At 33.0% G+C, this 17,539-nt stretch overlaps 1 protein-coding gene across 5 annotated transcripts in view; it reads right to left on the bottom strand.

Annotated features, from left to right (window-relative positions):
- LOC148606712 (leupaxin-like) overlaps positions 1-17,539 on the bottom strand; it is a 42,835-nt gene that overhangs the window by 5,018 nt on the left and 20,278 nt on the right. For all 5 annotated transcript variants that reach the window (XM_088546449.1, XM_088546452.1, XM_088546450.1 and 2 more), the window contains exons 2-7: positions 14,880-15,058; positions 8,228-8,444; positions 4,674-4,833; positions 2,194-2,341; positions 1,124-1,375; positions 602-775 (exon numbers count right to left, since the gene is read on the bottom strand). In XM_088546449.1, the coding sequence (XP_088402575.1) occupies positions 602-775; positions 1,124-1,375; positions 2,194-2,341; positions 4,674-4,833; positions 8,228-8,444; positions 14,880-15,058 (1,130 nt within the window). The remainder of the gene's footprint in view (positions 1-601; positions 776-1,123; positions 1,376-2,193; positions 2,342-4,673; positions 4,834-8,227; positions 8,445-14,879; positions 15,059-17,539) is intronic.

The following is a 17,539-nucleotide window of genomic DNA, read 5'->3' as shown; positions in this document are numbered from 1 at the left end:
ACAAAGAAATCTGTAAGCCATAGCTCACTAGTGATTACCCTGCTTTTCATCACAAAATAAGGAAAATTCATGTTTTTCTGGCATACAGGAAGTGAAGTTGATGTTATAAGAGCACGGAAATGCATTTCTCAATACAACATCCCTAAAGGAAGCTTGGAAAAATATATCAGCCACCTGTGATTAACAGTAGCCAAAAAATGAGACCCAATGTGTTAATTAACACTGCATAAGGAAATTTCATGTCTTTTAACCAAACAGGAAGTGGATGTCATACAAGTTCAAAAGACACATTCCATCATTTAGTATACCCATATGAGGCTTTGTATAAAAAACATCAACAGCCTGTGATTTACAAAAACTGAGAATTTTGTTACATAAAAAAATGTTTCAAAATGATGGACATAGGTTCAACTATATACCCCACTCTCCTAGAGAGCAGAACTATAAAAAATGTTTATGGCAGAATATGTAAAGTTCAAAGAAAGTGAAGTAATGTTTTCCCAGCAGTTACAGGCAGTTATGTTACTTTCTTCATATGATTACATATATGACTGGTTGAATTATCTCCCCTTTCATAAATTCACTAGAACACTCTACTTACATCAACAATAGGTCCATTGCAGTAAGAACATTTTGGTGCAAATATCCTGTGGTAATCCTCCTCGCAGAAAGCTGCTCCATCCCTCTCGTAAAAATTCTTGGTCCCCAGCGGTACCTTGCACTGTTCACACACAAAATGTTCTATATGCCACACCTTGCCTAAGGCAGTAATTACCTAAAATAAACAGAAAAAATAAGGCCTCATTCAGTGGATAAATTAAGCAGAGAGCAAAAATAAGTAATTGAAATTTGAAATTCTAATATTATTTCAAATAAGCATTTTAAACTTAACAATTTGGCATGTTACATTGTATGAGAAGCCACAATCGCAAAAACTGTATTGGGAATCAAGTACAGGATTACCTAACTGAAAGCCACTATCAATAATCATTGTAGATATGGGAAATTAAGAAATTTCAAGACCAAAAAAATACATAGCTTTTCTCTTATATGTGTACCTGAAACTTAATAATCTTTTTAAGACTTGTTTCACAGCTTGAAAAGTTTTAAAATTAAACATTACCTGACCAATGACAGGCTGGTTACAAGCACCACAAAGACCTTTGGTTTTAGTTGTTACACCTTGTTTCGATAGATCTGATTGGATATCTCCTAACATAGATTCTAATTCTCCTGAATATGGAGCACCACCAGGTTGGGATATAACCCCCTGACTAGACGTTTGGCCCTGGCCGGCATTTCTGCTCTTCTGGGGTTTGGCATATGATGGTTCATTAGGAGATTGTGGTCTAGGTGCTGGTTGACCTCCAGATACCTGTAAATGAATTACCGGTATTGACTTTCGTAAGATTTTTTTATTCTAAATAATTGGATTCGTTATCTAAAACATCCTCCTATAGTTCCAAATGCAAACTTTACTAAATGCATATGTAAAAGTAAAGTTATTACCAAAAATATGCACATTTTCACTACATTTTTGTGACCTACAATTTTGTGGCTGAATGATTGCAGAGTTTGCAAAAGTAACAATATAACTGAATATGTATATTAGAACCTTACGATCACGAAAATACACGGCTTATATGAATTTTAGATAAAAGCAAATTTTATCCATTACAATTTGATATCATATGATTATTTTTTTCTCTCTTTTGGCTCAAATGTTGAGAAAAATAGTATAGTGTGTATGTTTGTACACTCTGATATATACATGTATGTGTAAAAAAAGACCAAATTGGGAAAAATGATGTGCAACCCATTCCTGATTCTTACATAGAATTGTACTTAAATAAACTGTTTCTAAATTATTTTTAAGTTTGCAAAATATCATAACTGCTGCTGAATTTTTCCAATGCATTCGGTATAGTTTCTTTTTAACCTTTGACCTTAAAGACGCTCTTCTATGGAAACGCAAGTCACCTGATCGCAATTCTGTTTTTCTATTGGCCAAATACTGATTACTTAGTGGCGTTCGATAAAACAGTTTCGAAACTGCATACCATGTGTTATTTTCTTGAATGAAATGTAGAAAATAATTAGTAAAAAGAACAAAATTGTACTGCATCTGCTATCCTTTTTTTTAAAGATAGTACTTGTTTTCTTTGTAGAATAGGACTTTTTTTGTAAAGGTACCTTAAACTCAGAAAGAGTAGCCATCAGATCATCTAACTCCCTTGTAGCAGTGGAAGTTGTCTTGGCAACAGGTTGGTGTGAGGGTGCAGGTGGAGGTTGATATCCAATATTATTTTGTGACAGTGTATAGTCATAGGCAGCTTCTTCACTGTTGCACAAAAAAAAAAAAATAAATAAAAAAATTTAAAAATTAAGGACTTGGATACGTTATTGCTCGAGTTGATAAAAAACTTTTATTTATTTTTATTATTCCATAGAACAAATAAAAATTACAAACTGCAATTCCGCAACAATGGTGAAGCGTGATCCTTAAATACAATGCAAGTAAAACATCTGTTTTTAAATCAGTATGTTGTGTGTAACAGGAATGGTCATGCATAACTTTTATTATTGATAGCAGTGTTTTATCGAATGTTCCCAGTGTAATAAATTTCGATATTCACACTGTGAAATAAATTTAGTAAGTTCACTGTTGGACTTTTTCCCGCCAAAAGGTCACAACTCTGATATCAATCTGCCAATAGTAGAATTTAAAATTCATGTTGAAAATGTTGATAAATTACAAATAAAATCTATATAATAAATAGAATAATCAATTCGTTATCGTGAATAACCAAAATATGATAACTCGTGTCAAGCATGCTTAAGGATTTAACTCGTGCGTGGAACAAGTTTCGCACACTCGCTAAATCTGGGCATTCTTCAGCACTCGTGATAATATTTTGGTTATTCATTCTTTCCAATTAACTATCATATTATAAAATAATATTAAGAATAATAAAACTGCCTATTTTCAACTTAATGTGAAAAATACTTCTGTTGATAAAATCGAGAATTCAATTCAATGGAATCCATTTAAAGTCAAAAGAGAGATACTGAAAAGAGATAACATATTTTTGATGTAAAATATAAACAAATGATAATTGGATATTTCTTTTCAAGTTTACTATCAATGATTTGCACTTTTTACTGTTTACACAACACTGCCCACTCTAAAGTGACATCCCTTGAGAAGAGAAAATCATGTCAAAGTAGACAAATTCCTGGATTACTGAAAAGCAAGAGTGTTTCACTTAGTTCTAATGAAAACATTATTGATGACATCCAGAAACTTAAGTACCAGTCCATATAAAATTCAGGAACAGTCAATGGTAAAGTGATTCATAATGTAGAAAAACCCACCAAACAAACAATGCCTTTTTCAAGTCCTTATATGCTATACTTTCACATTATGATAATCATTTCTGCATTCAGATATGCACTTTTTAGAAAATCATATATTTATCTTCCACTAAAATCAACCAATTGAAACCAAACGATAACTCTTGCAAAGTGCCAATTTCATGTACAAAGCACAAAGACAAAATGAAAATCTGAGACTGGTTATGTGATCAATAACTAATTCTGATCAGAAATTAAACTGAATTTGATGGGTTTTTGACATGCATGAATCACCTTCAGTCTGATTTTAAGAAAGACTGCTACTTAAAACTCCATTTATTCCATTATACCATAAAAACTGATAATAAAATAAAGGTTCTTTTTGTTACACAGTGTTTTTTTTAATAGACATTATATAAAGAAACATAACTTACTCTGAATTGATTAATTCCATACGTTAAAATAGATCAGAAAACACTAGTTTTAAAAGTATTTTTATTCGAAATTAAGTAATCCTGATTCAAATAGGATATAAAATTGATGTTTATTACTGACAACAGATTAACTTTAACAAGAGATTTAACATTCAAAAAGGAAGTTCATGTTAGAATTCAGTAAATTTATTTTATTTACATTTTACGTAATTCATGAAAGAAGCAATTTTATCAAAAATATACATATATGAGGGAACATACAAAAAAATAAAATTGTTAGAATGACTAAAAACATTCTCAATTGAATCTGCCCAATAGAATGTTAAAAAAATGTATGACTTTCGTTCTGTTTAAAGGTTGTATTAGCTAAATCAGTGGCATGTCTAGGTCACCATTAGTTTATTGAACAAGGCTTAGTAAATATTGCTAATTTGCATACTTTTAACAGTTTTATAGTTACTGAGGAAAAACCATATGTAGGTGTGATACCAATATTCATAGACTGCATGGACTGGGCACACCATGAATCACACCATGAATTCAAGGTCCAACAAAATGTTAAATTTCCAATGCTAGCTTAGATATGTTAGAGGTTTTTCTGAATATTTTAGTTTGTCTTTCTCAAGTTTAGCAAGTTAAAACTACAACATTTATGAGTACGTTCCCAAAAGCAAAGGAGTAAAGTGGACAGATGGACAGTTCCGACCATCGCCATAAGGTATGACCTTGTGACAGAAGGTAGGGTAAAGGGGATGGAGGTGGTGTTAATATTGGTAAAAATTGGATGTAATTTTTTGGGTCAAATAATGAATCTGAAAAATCTGATTTGAAAAAGTAGTAATCTGCTGAAAAATATATGAAAATCATCCCTAAAACAATTAATACCTAGCTCCTCTTGATCCATCAGGTAAAGCATTCTCCAACTGGTCTAATAAATTATCCACCGTGTTCCGTTTCTCCTGACGGTTAGGTTTTGGGGCTACTTGAGGAGGGGGACCTTTGCTTCCTCCAGATATATTTCCATTGGATTGTACTGGCTGGTTAGCTGTAAAAAATCAAAGTATAAGAATTAGTGAAGCAAACTTAACAGAGATGTTCATCATTAGAGACGAGGGTAAGCTTGATGTCCTTGATACAATGTTTAAGTCAATAGATAGCTAGATTGGGCCACAGTGCTCTAGAAATTTTGAAATTGCGTACTTTGGCATGAAAATAAAATTGACCACAACAGAACCAACAATCAAGACTTAAAATGTAACATTTCCTCAGCTATAATTCACTTGAAATGAGATGCCATTAAATTGGTGGGCAACCAGTCAAGGAGATTAAATCTATAAGGAATTGATCATCAGTGAAGTCCAATATATGCAGATGCTCTGAAACAAGAATAGCACAAAATCATTCTGTCAGATGTAACATACTTGGGATATGGTGTATGCAGTTTAACTTTTGATACAATCACACAGTTTGTGTAAAATAAAGTCTCACATATTCCTGTTGGTCGAGACATTAGCATTATAAAAAAAAGCAACAGTCAAATATGTCTTCTACAACAGATAGCTCCATCCCTCATAGACAAAGTCACAAAGCCAAATATCCTATAATAAAATAATGTGATAGAGTTTAATTTTTCTACCATAATTACTATCATGATTCATTTGCGTCAGATGGTGTTAAAATATTTTATGCAGGTTCAGATATTCTACATAAACTGACTTTGTTGGACCTGATTGCTTGCAGCCCCATCTGTTATCAATTAGGGGAAATAACTGACAAAGGTTTCTCATTGCAAAAGCAATAACAGAATCTACATGTATCCCTCTTTGAATCTCATTAAGTCAATGTTGAACGGACCAGGCAAAAATGTTCAAGTTATCAGAAGTCGAGTTCAACCTGGAAATAGGTTGAAGATTATTTCTGCATTTACATAATTTGATGTGCTTGTACATATTCATGTACTTCACTTTACAGGGTTCTTGGCAATGACTTGCATTTCATATCAGAAAATATTTTTTGTGTGCTGTTTATCATGTTTTAAATACTGAACAGCTCAGAATGTTTTAGGGAAATCTCCTTCTTAATCCTCATCCAAAATGTTTTATTTGTTTTATTTAAGTAAAGGCAATTAAACAATGGTACATTGTATGTATAAATACAGCCTGCTATAAGACAACAATTTATACATGTGATCAATTAGGTTTTTCCTTCTTTAACACATTTCAAGTGTGATGTTCATCTTACGAATTATACCACTTGACATGTCACACAGTCAATAAACTTTTCAAGAGGAGAAATGTGTAGAAAATCTCTTCAATTTGAAGTTTAGATCTATTTATAGTGAACTAAGATTAAAAAAAAATATATTACACCAATGTAAGCAAACTCACAAAAAATACCACCCTCCAATGAGTTTAATTATTATAATAAATTATAAATAATAACTATATATGCACATCTATGTATGTGCATATGATGGCCAAACTTCCTATAAAATTTCATCAAAATCTCTTGAGCCTTTTAGGAGGAGTTGTGCATAAGAGGTTTAAACATGAAACATTTTACACCCCCTTCAAAAATATGTTGGCAGGGGGTATAAAAACTTATAAAAATACAGTTGAACCTCGTGAAGTCGGTCGAAGGGACCAGCCCAAAATGTTTGAGTTAACCGAGGTCGAGTATAACCTGGTAATTGTTTGGTTGAAGATAATTTCTGCATTTACATAATTAGTTGTGCTTGTACATATACATGTACTTCACTTTACAGGGTTCTTTGTGACAACTTGCGTTTCATATCAGAAAATATTTTTGTGCATTGTTTATTATGTTGTAAATACTGAATAGCACTGAGTGTTCTAGGGAAATTTCCTTCTTATTTTTTATATATCGAAAACATCATAAGTTCATAACATGCTGCTTCGTAGACTTTGTCAAACCATGTGCTCTACATTATTACGATATAATTACAGATTCAATAGTGAAACGAATGTAGTCCTTGAAATACACTTAATTACTATTCCAATGATTTCCAAAGACCCATAAAAGCCTAGGATTGAATAATTGCTTTGTAATGCATTCCATGTTAATTTAACCTGCATATAAAGACTACCTGTCTTATGTGACCATGAGGTCACTTTAGACAGGTTCCACTGTAACTGTAACAGTCTATTCTTAGTTGATTACTTTCTTTGCGTATTTCAATTATGGTTTGCTCAATTTATGAATTCAAGTTCGTGAAAGACGAGAGGCTCCCACAAGCCTGGGTGAATTCTGTCTTTCAAGGGCAATAAATTTAATAAGAAGTTGTCCAACAATTTTGACTCAGAAGACTTTGGTAGGACTTATCATAAGGATCATTTCAGCAATTGAAAGTTTCTTTCTATCTATTATAGTTTTCAAGATATTGGCTGAAAAACTGTTAAAAAAAAAGAAGTCATTTTTCCCCTCTCATATAAGGAGTCATCTGAAAACTTTTATGCCTGAAGACTTTTGTAGTCCTAATAATAAGGATCATTTCAGCTATTGAAAGAATTTGGCTAAACCTAATGGTTTTGGAGATATATGCGAAAAACTACTGTCTGGCCCCTATGTTCTGTGTTTAGGAATGGCGGCCATGTTTTTCCAGGAATCAAAAATCCCAAAACCATTCTATGCAGAATACCTCTAGGAACATTTGTACCAAGTTTGGTTTCAATTGGTAAAGTAGTGTCAGAGAAAAAGATTTTTGAAAGAAAAAACATTAAAAATAGCAAATAACGTTGAAAAAGGGCAATAACTCCAAAATGGCTCATTGGATTAAAATGAAAATTTGACCACAGATAGATCTCATCATGCTAAACACTTTTACCACTGTCAAAATTTAGCTGAACCTAACGGTTTTGGAGATATATGCAAAAAACTACTGTCTGACTCCTATGTTCTATTTTCAGTAATGGCGGCCATGTTTTTTGACATATAAAAAATAAATACCCCCAAATCACGATACCCCAAGGAACATTCATACCAAGTTTGGTTCTAATTGGTCAAGTAGTTTCAAAGGAGAAGAGTTTTGAAAAAAATGTTATGGACGAAGACGACGGATGCCAAGTGGTCAATAGCTCACGTGACCTTCAGCCAGGGGAGCTAAAAAACTAATTTTCATTGTTGAGGGAAAGCTTCAGTTCATGAACTTGTCCATTTGAAAACTCCATTATAATACAAATGCATTGGAATTTTCCTTTTTCATTGAGAACCAAATTTTGTGGTTAACCCAAGCCATAAAAGCCATGAAAATTGGTACCCCATGAACAATGATACTTTCACAATGAATTTAAAATCCACAAACATACAAAATTTAGATAAACAATGATCATTGATATCACAAGAATAAAAGTACTGTCACAGACTATCTGCAGTGCCATCATCAATATCAGGGAAACCATTAGTCATTTCAAATTTCTTACCACTGTTCCTCTTATCCACTTCAGCCATAAACTGGGCAGAGTTTAAGTCCTGTAAGAGCTGGTCTAGCTCTGACAGATTGCTGCTCAGTGCTGACATCTGTCGTGGTTGTGTTGTTGATGGAGATTGACCAGGGTATGAATGTCCTGAACTTCTAGATGTACTAGAACTAGGAGTTCTCTCCCTTATCACTGGAGGTTGTTGAACTTCATAAAATGGCTGGAAAAAATATTAAATAGACAAATTTTGATTCATAGGATTCTTGATCTACACAATTATAATCAGTTTAATTGTCCACTAACTTACCTTCTTTAAGCAAGCTTAACACATAGTACACTTATCTAGTAATAGTGGGGTTGATTTTCAAGAGTAACATATAGTCACGCGACTACCGGTAATATCATATCAATATTAAGTCATTATGACAAAATTTACAAGCAATGGGTGTCATGTCAAAAAGAAACTGAGGACTTTGGGAGATATAACATTGAAAGCTGACATAAAACTCATCATGAAAAACTAAAAAAAACTACAAATTAAAACATGTCTTCGTAGTAAGATTTAAGAGAAATACTGTCAAAGGTAGAGGCCTAGTAAGATTTAAGAGAAATACTGCCAAAGGTAGAGGCCTAGTAAGATCTCAGAGAAATACTGTCAAACATAGAGGCCTAATAAGATCTCAGAGAAATACTGTCAAAGGTACAGGCCTAGTAAGATCTCAGAGAAATGCTGTCAAAGGTAGCGGCCTAGTAAGATCTCAGAGAAATGCTGTCAAAGGTATAGGCCTAATATGATCTCAGAGAAATGCTGCCAAAGGTAGAGACCTAGTAAGATCTCAGAGAAATGCTGCCAAAGGTAGAGGCCTAGTAAGATCTCAGAGAAATACTGTCAAACATAGAGGCCTAATAAGATCTAAGAGAAATACTGTGAAAGGTAGAGGCATCAAGTACATTTATTTCCTTATCATTTCATGTTTACAATGTGTATGCAACAAGAGATACTGACAATTCATTAACTATTGCTGATGATGTTATTTTTCACCATTATGACAATAAAACATTTCTTATAATGTTGCAATTGACTTGCAGACTTTTGTTTTTTTTCCTCAGAAAATTTTGCTAGTCTCAAACCTTGGGAAAGTAGCCTCGTCAGTGGTGATAAAAAAACAACAAATGAACAAATACCAAAAAAAACAAACAAACACCTAACTCTATCTTTTAACCTGATCTTACCTCAAATTGTTTAGACAACTTCCCTGATTAAGTAAATGTACGTCACTGTATGTAAGCCCTCAAAAAACTTTATGCAGGATGCAGACATAATTTGACAGAGAAGTTTGAGGAAACATTATTCACTTCCTTCCTTTATAATACTATCTACATTTTTCCACACCTCAATTTTAATGTTTAGTACACTTTTGTTTTAAACAAGTCACATAACTTCAAATTCATTAGATTGTTTCCATATTGTACTGATCATACTGATGATATGTAAATTGTTAAGAAAGAAACACGTCTTTAAGAAAATTTTAGTTTGTTTAAATTTTATAAATCCTAAAACAAAATTACAAAAAAAGTCAACATTCCAAACCCAGTTATTTTAATATAGTGCATGTTAACTCTACAAAACATCAAAAACAAAAAGAAAATAAAAAAAAAAATGAAATAAAATTGCATTGAGCCTAATAGGATTTGTTAAATGACAAGACTTGACTTAATTAAACTAGTGAAAATATCCCCATAATTCAAATTTTTGAAGAAATATGGGGACGTAACTCCTGAATGGTATATGATAATGCACTTCAAAAGACCGATTTATAGTACATGCAATATCTTTCTAAACCAAACTCGTAATTGACTTTAAATTTAGTTTAGTAAAGACCAGTGTTTGGTGCAAGATGTAGATTACATTTAAATTTGATATAATATACAGGGACTGTAAACGGTGTCTATTTTAGATAGGGGATGGTTAAAGCAGATATTCAGCTTATTCAAGGGATGGTTTAAGCAGATATTCAGCTTATTCGGGGAAAGGTTAAAGCAGATATTCAGCTTATTCTGGGGATGGTTTAAGAAGATATTCAGCTTATTCAGGGGAAGATTAAAGTAGATATTCAGCTTATTCATGGGATGGTTTAAGAAGATATTCAGCTTATTCAGGGGAAGGTTAAAGTAGATATTCAACTTATTCAGGGGATGGTTTAAGAAGATATTCAGCTCATTCAGGGGAAGGTTTAAGCAGGTATTCAGCTTATTCAGGGGAAGGTTTAAGCAGATATTTAGCTCATTCAGGGGAAGGTTTAAGCAGGTATTCAGCTTATTCAGGGGAAGGTTAAAGTAGATATTCAGCTTATTCAGGGGATGGTTTAAGCAGATATTCAGCTCATTCAGGGGAAGGTTTAAGCAGGTATTCAGCTTATTCAGGGAAAGGTTTAAGCAGATATTTAGCTTATTCAGGGGAAAGTTTAAGCAGATATTCAGCTTATTCAGGGGGGAGTTTTAGGAAATATTCAGTTTATTCAGGGGAATGTTTAAGCAGATATTCAGCTTATTCAGGGGGCAGTTTTAGGAAATATTCAGTTTATTCAGGGGAGTGTTTAAGCAGATATTCAGCTTATTCAGGGGAAGGTTTAAGTAGATATTCAGCTTAATCAGGGGATTGTCTAAGCAGGTATTCAGCTTATTATGGGAATGTTTAGGCAAATATTCAGTTTATACAAGGGAAGGTTTATTCAGATATTCAGCTTATTCAGGGGAATGTTTAAGCAGATATTCAGCTTATTCAGGAAAAGGTTTAAGCAGATATTCAGCTTATTCAGGGGATGGCTTAAGCAGATATTCAGTTTATTCAGAGGATAGTTTAAGCAGATATTCTGCTTATTCAGGGGACAGTTTTAGGAGATATTCGTCTTTTTCAAGGTATGGTTTAGACAAGTTTCACTGAATTAAGGAGAAAAGCTATGATGAATATGTCAAAGACACACCAACCCCACCAGGATAAACATGTCAGCCCAAGGCCACCCATTGGTTTTCAAAGAAAGACAATGAAATCTTCACACCACAGGGCAGGCTGCAGCTGGCCCCAAAACATCATTATACATAGGTACAGCAAAAGAGTTGCCCCTATATACTAAAAATACATAGGTGAGAATGAAACAAGACACACAGAGGCCTGAAATTCCTGACTTGGGACGGGTGCAAAAAATGAGGCAGGGTTAAAGTACTTTGGAGTGATTACAACCCTCCCCTTTAAAATCTGGCTAATAAAGAAATAATGGTACACAATTGAATACACCTAAAAATCAAGTCCCTTGTTACCACGGAAATAAAGAAATAAAGTATAATAATGTTCAGTTCTAAAATCACCATACAGAAAACAAAGAAAAGTGACTAGATGACTAAAAGAGTAGATAAATGATTGAACGTGAAAATACTTTTATTCCTCCCCTCCCCCATAAAAATACCCCAAGAAATATCACTTAAATAATTATACAAAAAAGATATTATTGAAAAAGTCAGTTACATTGAAGAAACAAAGAATGAATCAAGTCCTTAAGATACAAAGCATCCTGTGAAGTATACAAAAAACTTTTCCTTCTACACAAATACTACCACTAAACTAAGCAATGTTAATTTAAGCAAATGTAGAGCAAAAAAAATATAACACCCAAAATAGTCCCATTAAACAACAACCCTACATTTTTCAAAAAATAATTTATAACATCATAAACATTAAGACATTACTTCTCATTTGTAAATATATCATTGTTTTCCACCACATTGCCCGAAGCTGGCCCTACAAGACGTAAACAATATCTGTTCGTGTATGAATTAATTGATATTAATTTATGACCCTTTGGTATGCTAATAGACCCCTAATAAATCTGGCAGTAGCCAGAAGCCCAATTTTATATATTTGTACCAAACAATATAAATTTGTACTAAATACAAGCAATTAGTCAGGACCCTTTGTATCTAAATACATTTTCTTTTTTGATTTTTTGGAAATGATTCATGTAACAAAAAGTTGGTGAAAGCAACACCTTTGCCTCCCTATATTTCTTGGTTTGGCAATTGTACGTGAATTTTCAAAAGTGCACATGTACTGGTATTTGAATTAGTTTATTTTCACTGAAAATGCAAAATGCAACATGAGTGTACTGGTACCAGTACTCCAAGGCTCCCTAGGCTTCTTGTATAGATAATACAATGAGTGTACTGGTACCAGTACTCCAAGGCTTCCTAGATAGATAATACAATGAGTGTACTGGTACCAGTACTCCAGGGCTTCCTAGATAGATAATACAATGAGTGTACTGGTACCAGTACTCCAAGGCTCCCTAGGCTTCCTGTATAGATAATACAATGAGTATACTGGTACCAGTACTCCAGGGCTCCTTATGCTTCCTGTATAGATAATACAATGAGTGTACCGGTATCAGTACTCCAGGGCTCCCTAGGCTTCCTGTATAGATAATACAATGAGTGTACCGGTACCAGTACTATAGGGCTCACTAGGCTTCCTGTATAGATAATACAATGAGTGTACCAGTACCAGTACTCGAGGGCTTCCTAAGCTTCCTGTATAGATAATACAATGGTGCTTCAATGAGAAATAATCATGCAGGCCTATTTTTTTCAGAATTTCAAATAATCCTTATATATCATTAATTAATATTACAATATATTACATCCCATTGAAATTGGAAGAAATGGCTAAAAATACTGAAGTATCAAAAATTGAACGTTTAGCTACAACACAATCCAAGTACATAATCTTGAATAGAAATGATCTACATACATAATGTAGGGAAAAGAGTAAAATACCATTACATATAAAATCTGAAAAAAAACAAAATCAGATAAAATTAAGATATAAGCATTTTATTCAAAGAATAAGAATATGCTAGCATATTCTCATTCTCATATGCCTTATATTGAGGGAAAAATGAGAAAAAACTTCTCCTTATTTGTGCTCACTTCTCCCATTTGTCTTTAATAGGGAGATATACACAGACAAAAATGTCATTATTGTTGTTATTTTCAAAACAAAATAAACAAAAATCTTCTCTTTATAACTGATTTCTAGTCCTAATTTCTAAGCTGCTAGGGCAGCCTTCCTTTTCGACATTCTAACTTTTATGATACAGCGTTCTTACTAATCATAAAATTACTAACAAAGTAAAGTACAAAGTTCCTGATAAATGACAAACTTTCATTTAAGGATGGAATTATTCACTTCCATAGTGATTCATAACATGTAGATGTTATAAGAACTAAATACACACGACTCTAAATATGGTCAAAACTCTTTAGGAATTATTTATGACTATAAACAAATTAAAATTAATATTGTCAAAATAAAATGCTTTGCAAGGTACAGCATGATACACCCCATCAAAGCTTGATTCTTACATAGAATTGGGATTGTGACTATATGTTTAACAAATCATATGATTTAAACTAGAATTAAAGTAGTCAAAGTTTGGCAAGTGATTGAAGTCTTTGACCACATCAGGGGGTGTTTCTGGGGTAAGAAAAGCCTAAAACCTCTTTTTTCTAGCACATATTCTATCTCTGGATTCATTCCTATGCAAGTTGCATTTGTTAACCTTGCAGGTTGATAGTTTTACGGGACTGAAAGAGTAACATTTGTTATGTAAAACTTTTCTATTAAAGACAAGAGAATTTCTAAAACTCTAAAGCACCCAGGGCACTACCTACTAAATAAGAAACCAAAAAAACCCCAAACTTCTTTGTGGGGATATAATAAAGCCTGCACTATTGACCACTACTACATTGTATGTTCCAAAATAGAAAAATTCCTGCATACTTCCATAAAATTGTCATATTTTACATAGACTTTGATATTAAATGCTTGAAAATGAGGTATGGGACAAGTCAGATAAATAAGTTGTGGGTGCAGACTGAACTAAGCCAATTAAACTTTCAGTAATATACTTAATCAATAGGAAATGTGACCTTAGGTATGTATAGAGCAGGAAAGCCTACTACAAAACACAATCTCTACATGTACTTACTGGTACTTGTAATGAGAAGAAAGCCAGATACACATATCACAACATTATATCATGTACATAACAAATCCTAACTAGTAAGTAATTAGGAAACCAACACAGATACTGCTCTAACAATCTCATTCATTTGATATCAAAAATGCTCATTATTAAAACAGCAATATAATATATATTTTTTTCAATTCTTGGCTGCCATCTTGGAATTTCAGATTTTGTTTACAGGATAGTGTATAACCAATTACATATGTGTATCCAAATTTGACTTGTATAAAGACAAACATATATAATAACATCACATAATCAGTATGATGATTAATTTCTACTTTGATGAGCAACACTTATGCTGTACAAGGCAGATTTCAGTCTGACCCATGGTTAAACAAGTGTCTGAAAAATGGAGGTTTGGTTAAGTTTAAACTACCCCTCAAACGATGAAAATCACATACAATTTCCATATGAATCATGTATAATATGATTGTCATATGTTCCAAGTTACATATGTGTATCATATGATTATCATGTTGTAAAGCCAACATTTACAAAGGATAATATGATTATCATTGTAGCACATTTGGTTGTGTACAAACACCAACATGATGTAGAATCTCCCTAATTACCTCATCAAACTGCCTTGGTGGAGGAATACTATCTAAAACCTCCTGAGGTGGTGGTGGTGGCAGTGGGGGAGGAGTCTCACTCCTGTTGCGTAAATCGTGTTGATACTGGTTTCCAGTTGGACGTTGGTATTGGTTAGACTGGCTGGTTGTGGTGGACTGAAGGTCAGCCAATAATGCATCTGTAATAGGAGAAAAGTAAGACATAAAATAGACACATATAGCTTGCACTATTTTCTATTCTATAAAACAGTTTCATCTACGAAGCAAGCAAAAGAAGGAAATTATTCAATTGAATATTTTTGTAAACTTTCCAAACAACCCAAAATCTTTCAAACAGACACAATAGCATTTAAATATCAAAAAGAGTATTAGCCAAGGTTTTCAAAGTCTATGTACTGTGTTGTGGTGTGGGACAATACACAGTGGATGATAAAGAAAGCAGGTCTATTGCATAACACATAGGCTTTGGAACAAGTCTATGATACATTTGCATGTTATACTTGTCAATAAAAAAACATGAAGTAAGAGGCATTGAGGTGCTAGGTAAACCCCCACTCATACAGGAAATTGATATCAAACAGCACCCAAAACCACTAACAATGTATGCCCAATCTATTGAAAAGCCATATGCCAAATTTGAAATCAATCCATCCTTTTTTGAGCCAAAATAACTGTAACTTCGGACAGACATACAAAATGATTCCAAGGTAAATCCCATTTAATTGGGGGTTAAATAAAGTATGTACACCAAGGTAATGGAAGTTTCAAGTACAAGTATATCAATGAAATAATTTTTGTCCAGAAAAAGCTATTTTTTAAAATAAGTTTTAAATCCACAAATATTCTATCAAGATTAATCACACATTTCCTAAACTTCAAAATTAAAGGACAAAAAGACAAAACAAAGAAAACAAAACAGAATACAGCTGTCAAATTTCACACAAAAATCTTTACAAAAATGCTCAATCAAAGAAACAGGAGCACCAAAGTATTCTCTGTGTAGTGTATTAGGTAACCCAGGATTTGTAGTGTATTAGGGTAACCCAGGTTTTGTAGTGTATTAGGTAACCCAGGTTATGTAGTGTATTAGGTAACTCAAGTTTTGTAGTGTATTAGGTAACTCAAGTTTTGTAGTGTATTAGGTAACCCAGGTTATGTAGTGTATTAGGTAACTCAAGTTTTGTAGTGTATTAGGTAACCCAGGTTATGTAGTGTATTAGGTAACTTAAGTTTTGTAGTGTATTAGGTAACCCAGGTTTATAGCTGATTAATTACATTGTGTTGTGATATTTGTCATTTTTCAAAACAAAAAAAACAACATAACAAGTCTTTTCTTTTAACCCATGACAAAAAACATTTTCATTATTTATATAACAGCCACAGTCCATTCATTTCCTCATAAACAACTCTTTATATAATAGTCCACATTCTGACATAATCCATTGAAAACAAAACAATGCTTAAATTATTCATTAAGTACATGTAACTTATCAATAACTTGCAGTTGTCAACTTGTTATGACAACTCCATAGTTTTTCCATCATTCCCACTGCCTGATATTTCTTTTTATTTCAGGCTACTTCTCTGATACAAAGACATATTGGTAACATTATGTTAAACTGACTGTGACATTGCTGATACAGAAAATAAAGCCAGCTTTGAATATTGACAAGACATCACATTTTAATCCAATTAGTCTCACTGAGATATTTCTGTCTAGAAACCCAATAGATGCCCCTTGTGCAGTATACCAACTGGTACCCCATGTACAGTAGAAATCCAACTGGTACCCAATATATAGTAGAAACTTCAATGGTACCCAATGTATAGCAGAAACCCAACTGGTACCCCATGTGCAGTAGAAACTCAACTGGTACCCCATGTGCAGTAGAAACCCCACTGGTACCCCATGTGCAGTAGAAACTCAACTGGTACCCCATGTACAGTAGAAACCCCACTGGTACCCCATGTACAGTAGAAACCCCATTGGTACCCAATATATAGTAGAAACTTCTATGGTACCTTATGTACAGTAGCTCCTCTAACAGCTTAAAGAACATATTTAATTATTTGTTGTTTGCAAATGAACTAATTTCAAAACAATACACATCTACAGATTGCATGTTTAAATAATAATGCACAATCTCTACATTGTTCTGCATAATAATTAAGAATGATCAAATCGCAAGGTGTTTCATGTAAAATATATTCATTCATACACTGTTAATCAAATTGAAAAAGTTTGAATAAAAAAGTCAAGAAAAAAAATAACACACCAAATTAGAAATGTACATATCTAATCATCACTCTCTCAAAATAAACAACAGTATCGAAACCAAACCCTGAATAATAAGAGACTTAACCAAATACTTTATAGGCCCTTTTTATTACAATTTTTATGTACTTTGAACCTATATTATGTAAATCAAATGCCAGCCTAAACAAAAATGAAAATTCCTCATTCCAACAAAAGTTTCAGTTTAGATAGATTTCACTGTATATTTAAACTTTTACCTCCAAATAAGGCATACAAACAATATCTACTTTGAAGAAAGTGGAGATTAAGCTATATTCCATAACATGACTAAGGCATAGCTACCTAAAAAATGGAATTTATATCAGATAAAGATCAAAAGATCTACCACTACATTTTTGTGGTT

The sequence above is a fragment of the Perna viridis genome, chromosome 9 (genome assembly GCF_037379345.1).
Source record: "Perna viridis isolate PV_CMFRI_1.1 ecotype Kerala chromosome 9, ASM3737934v1, whole genome shotgun sequence".
Lineage (NCBI taxonomy): Eukaryota > Metazoa > Mollusca > Bivalvia > Mytilida > Mytilidae > Perna > Perna viridis.
Note: the sequence above shows the minus strand (reverse complement) of the source record. Positions and strands in the feature narration are given on the sequence as shown.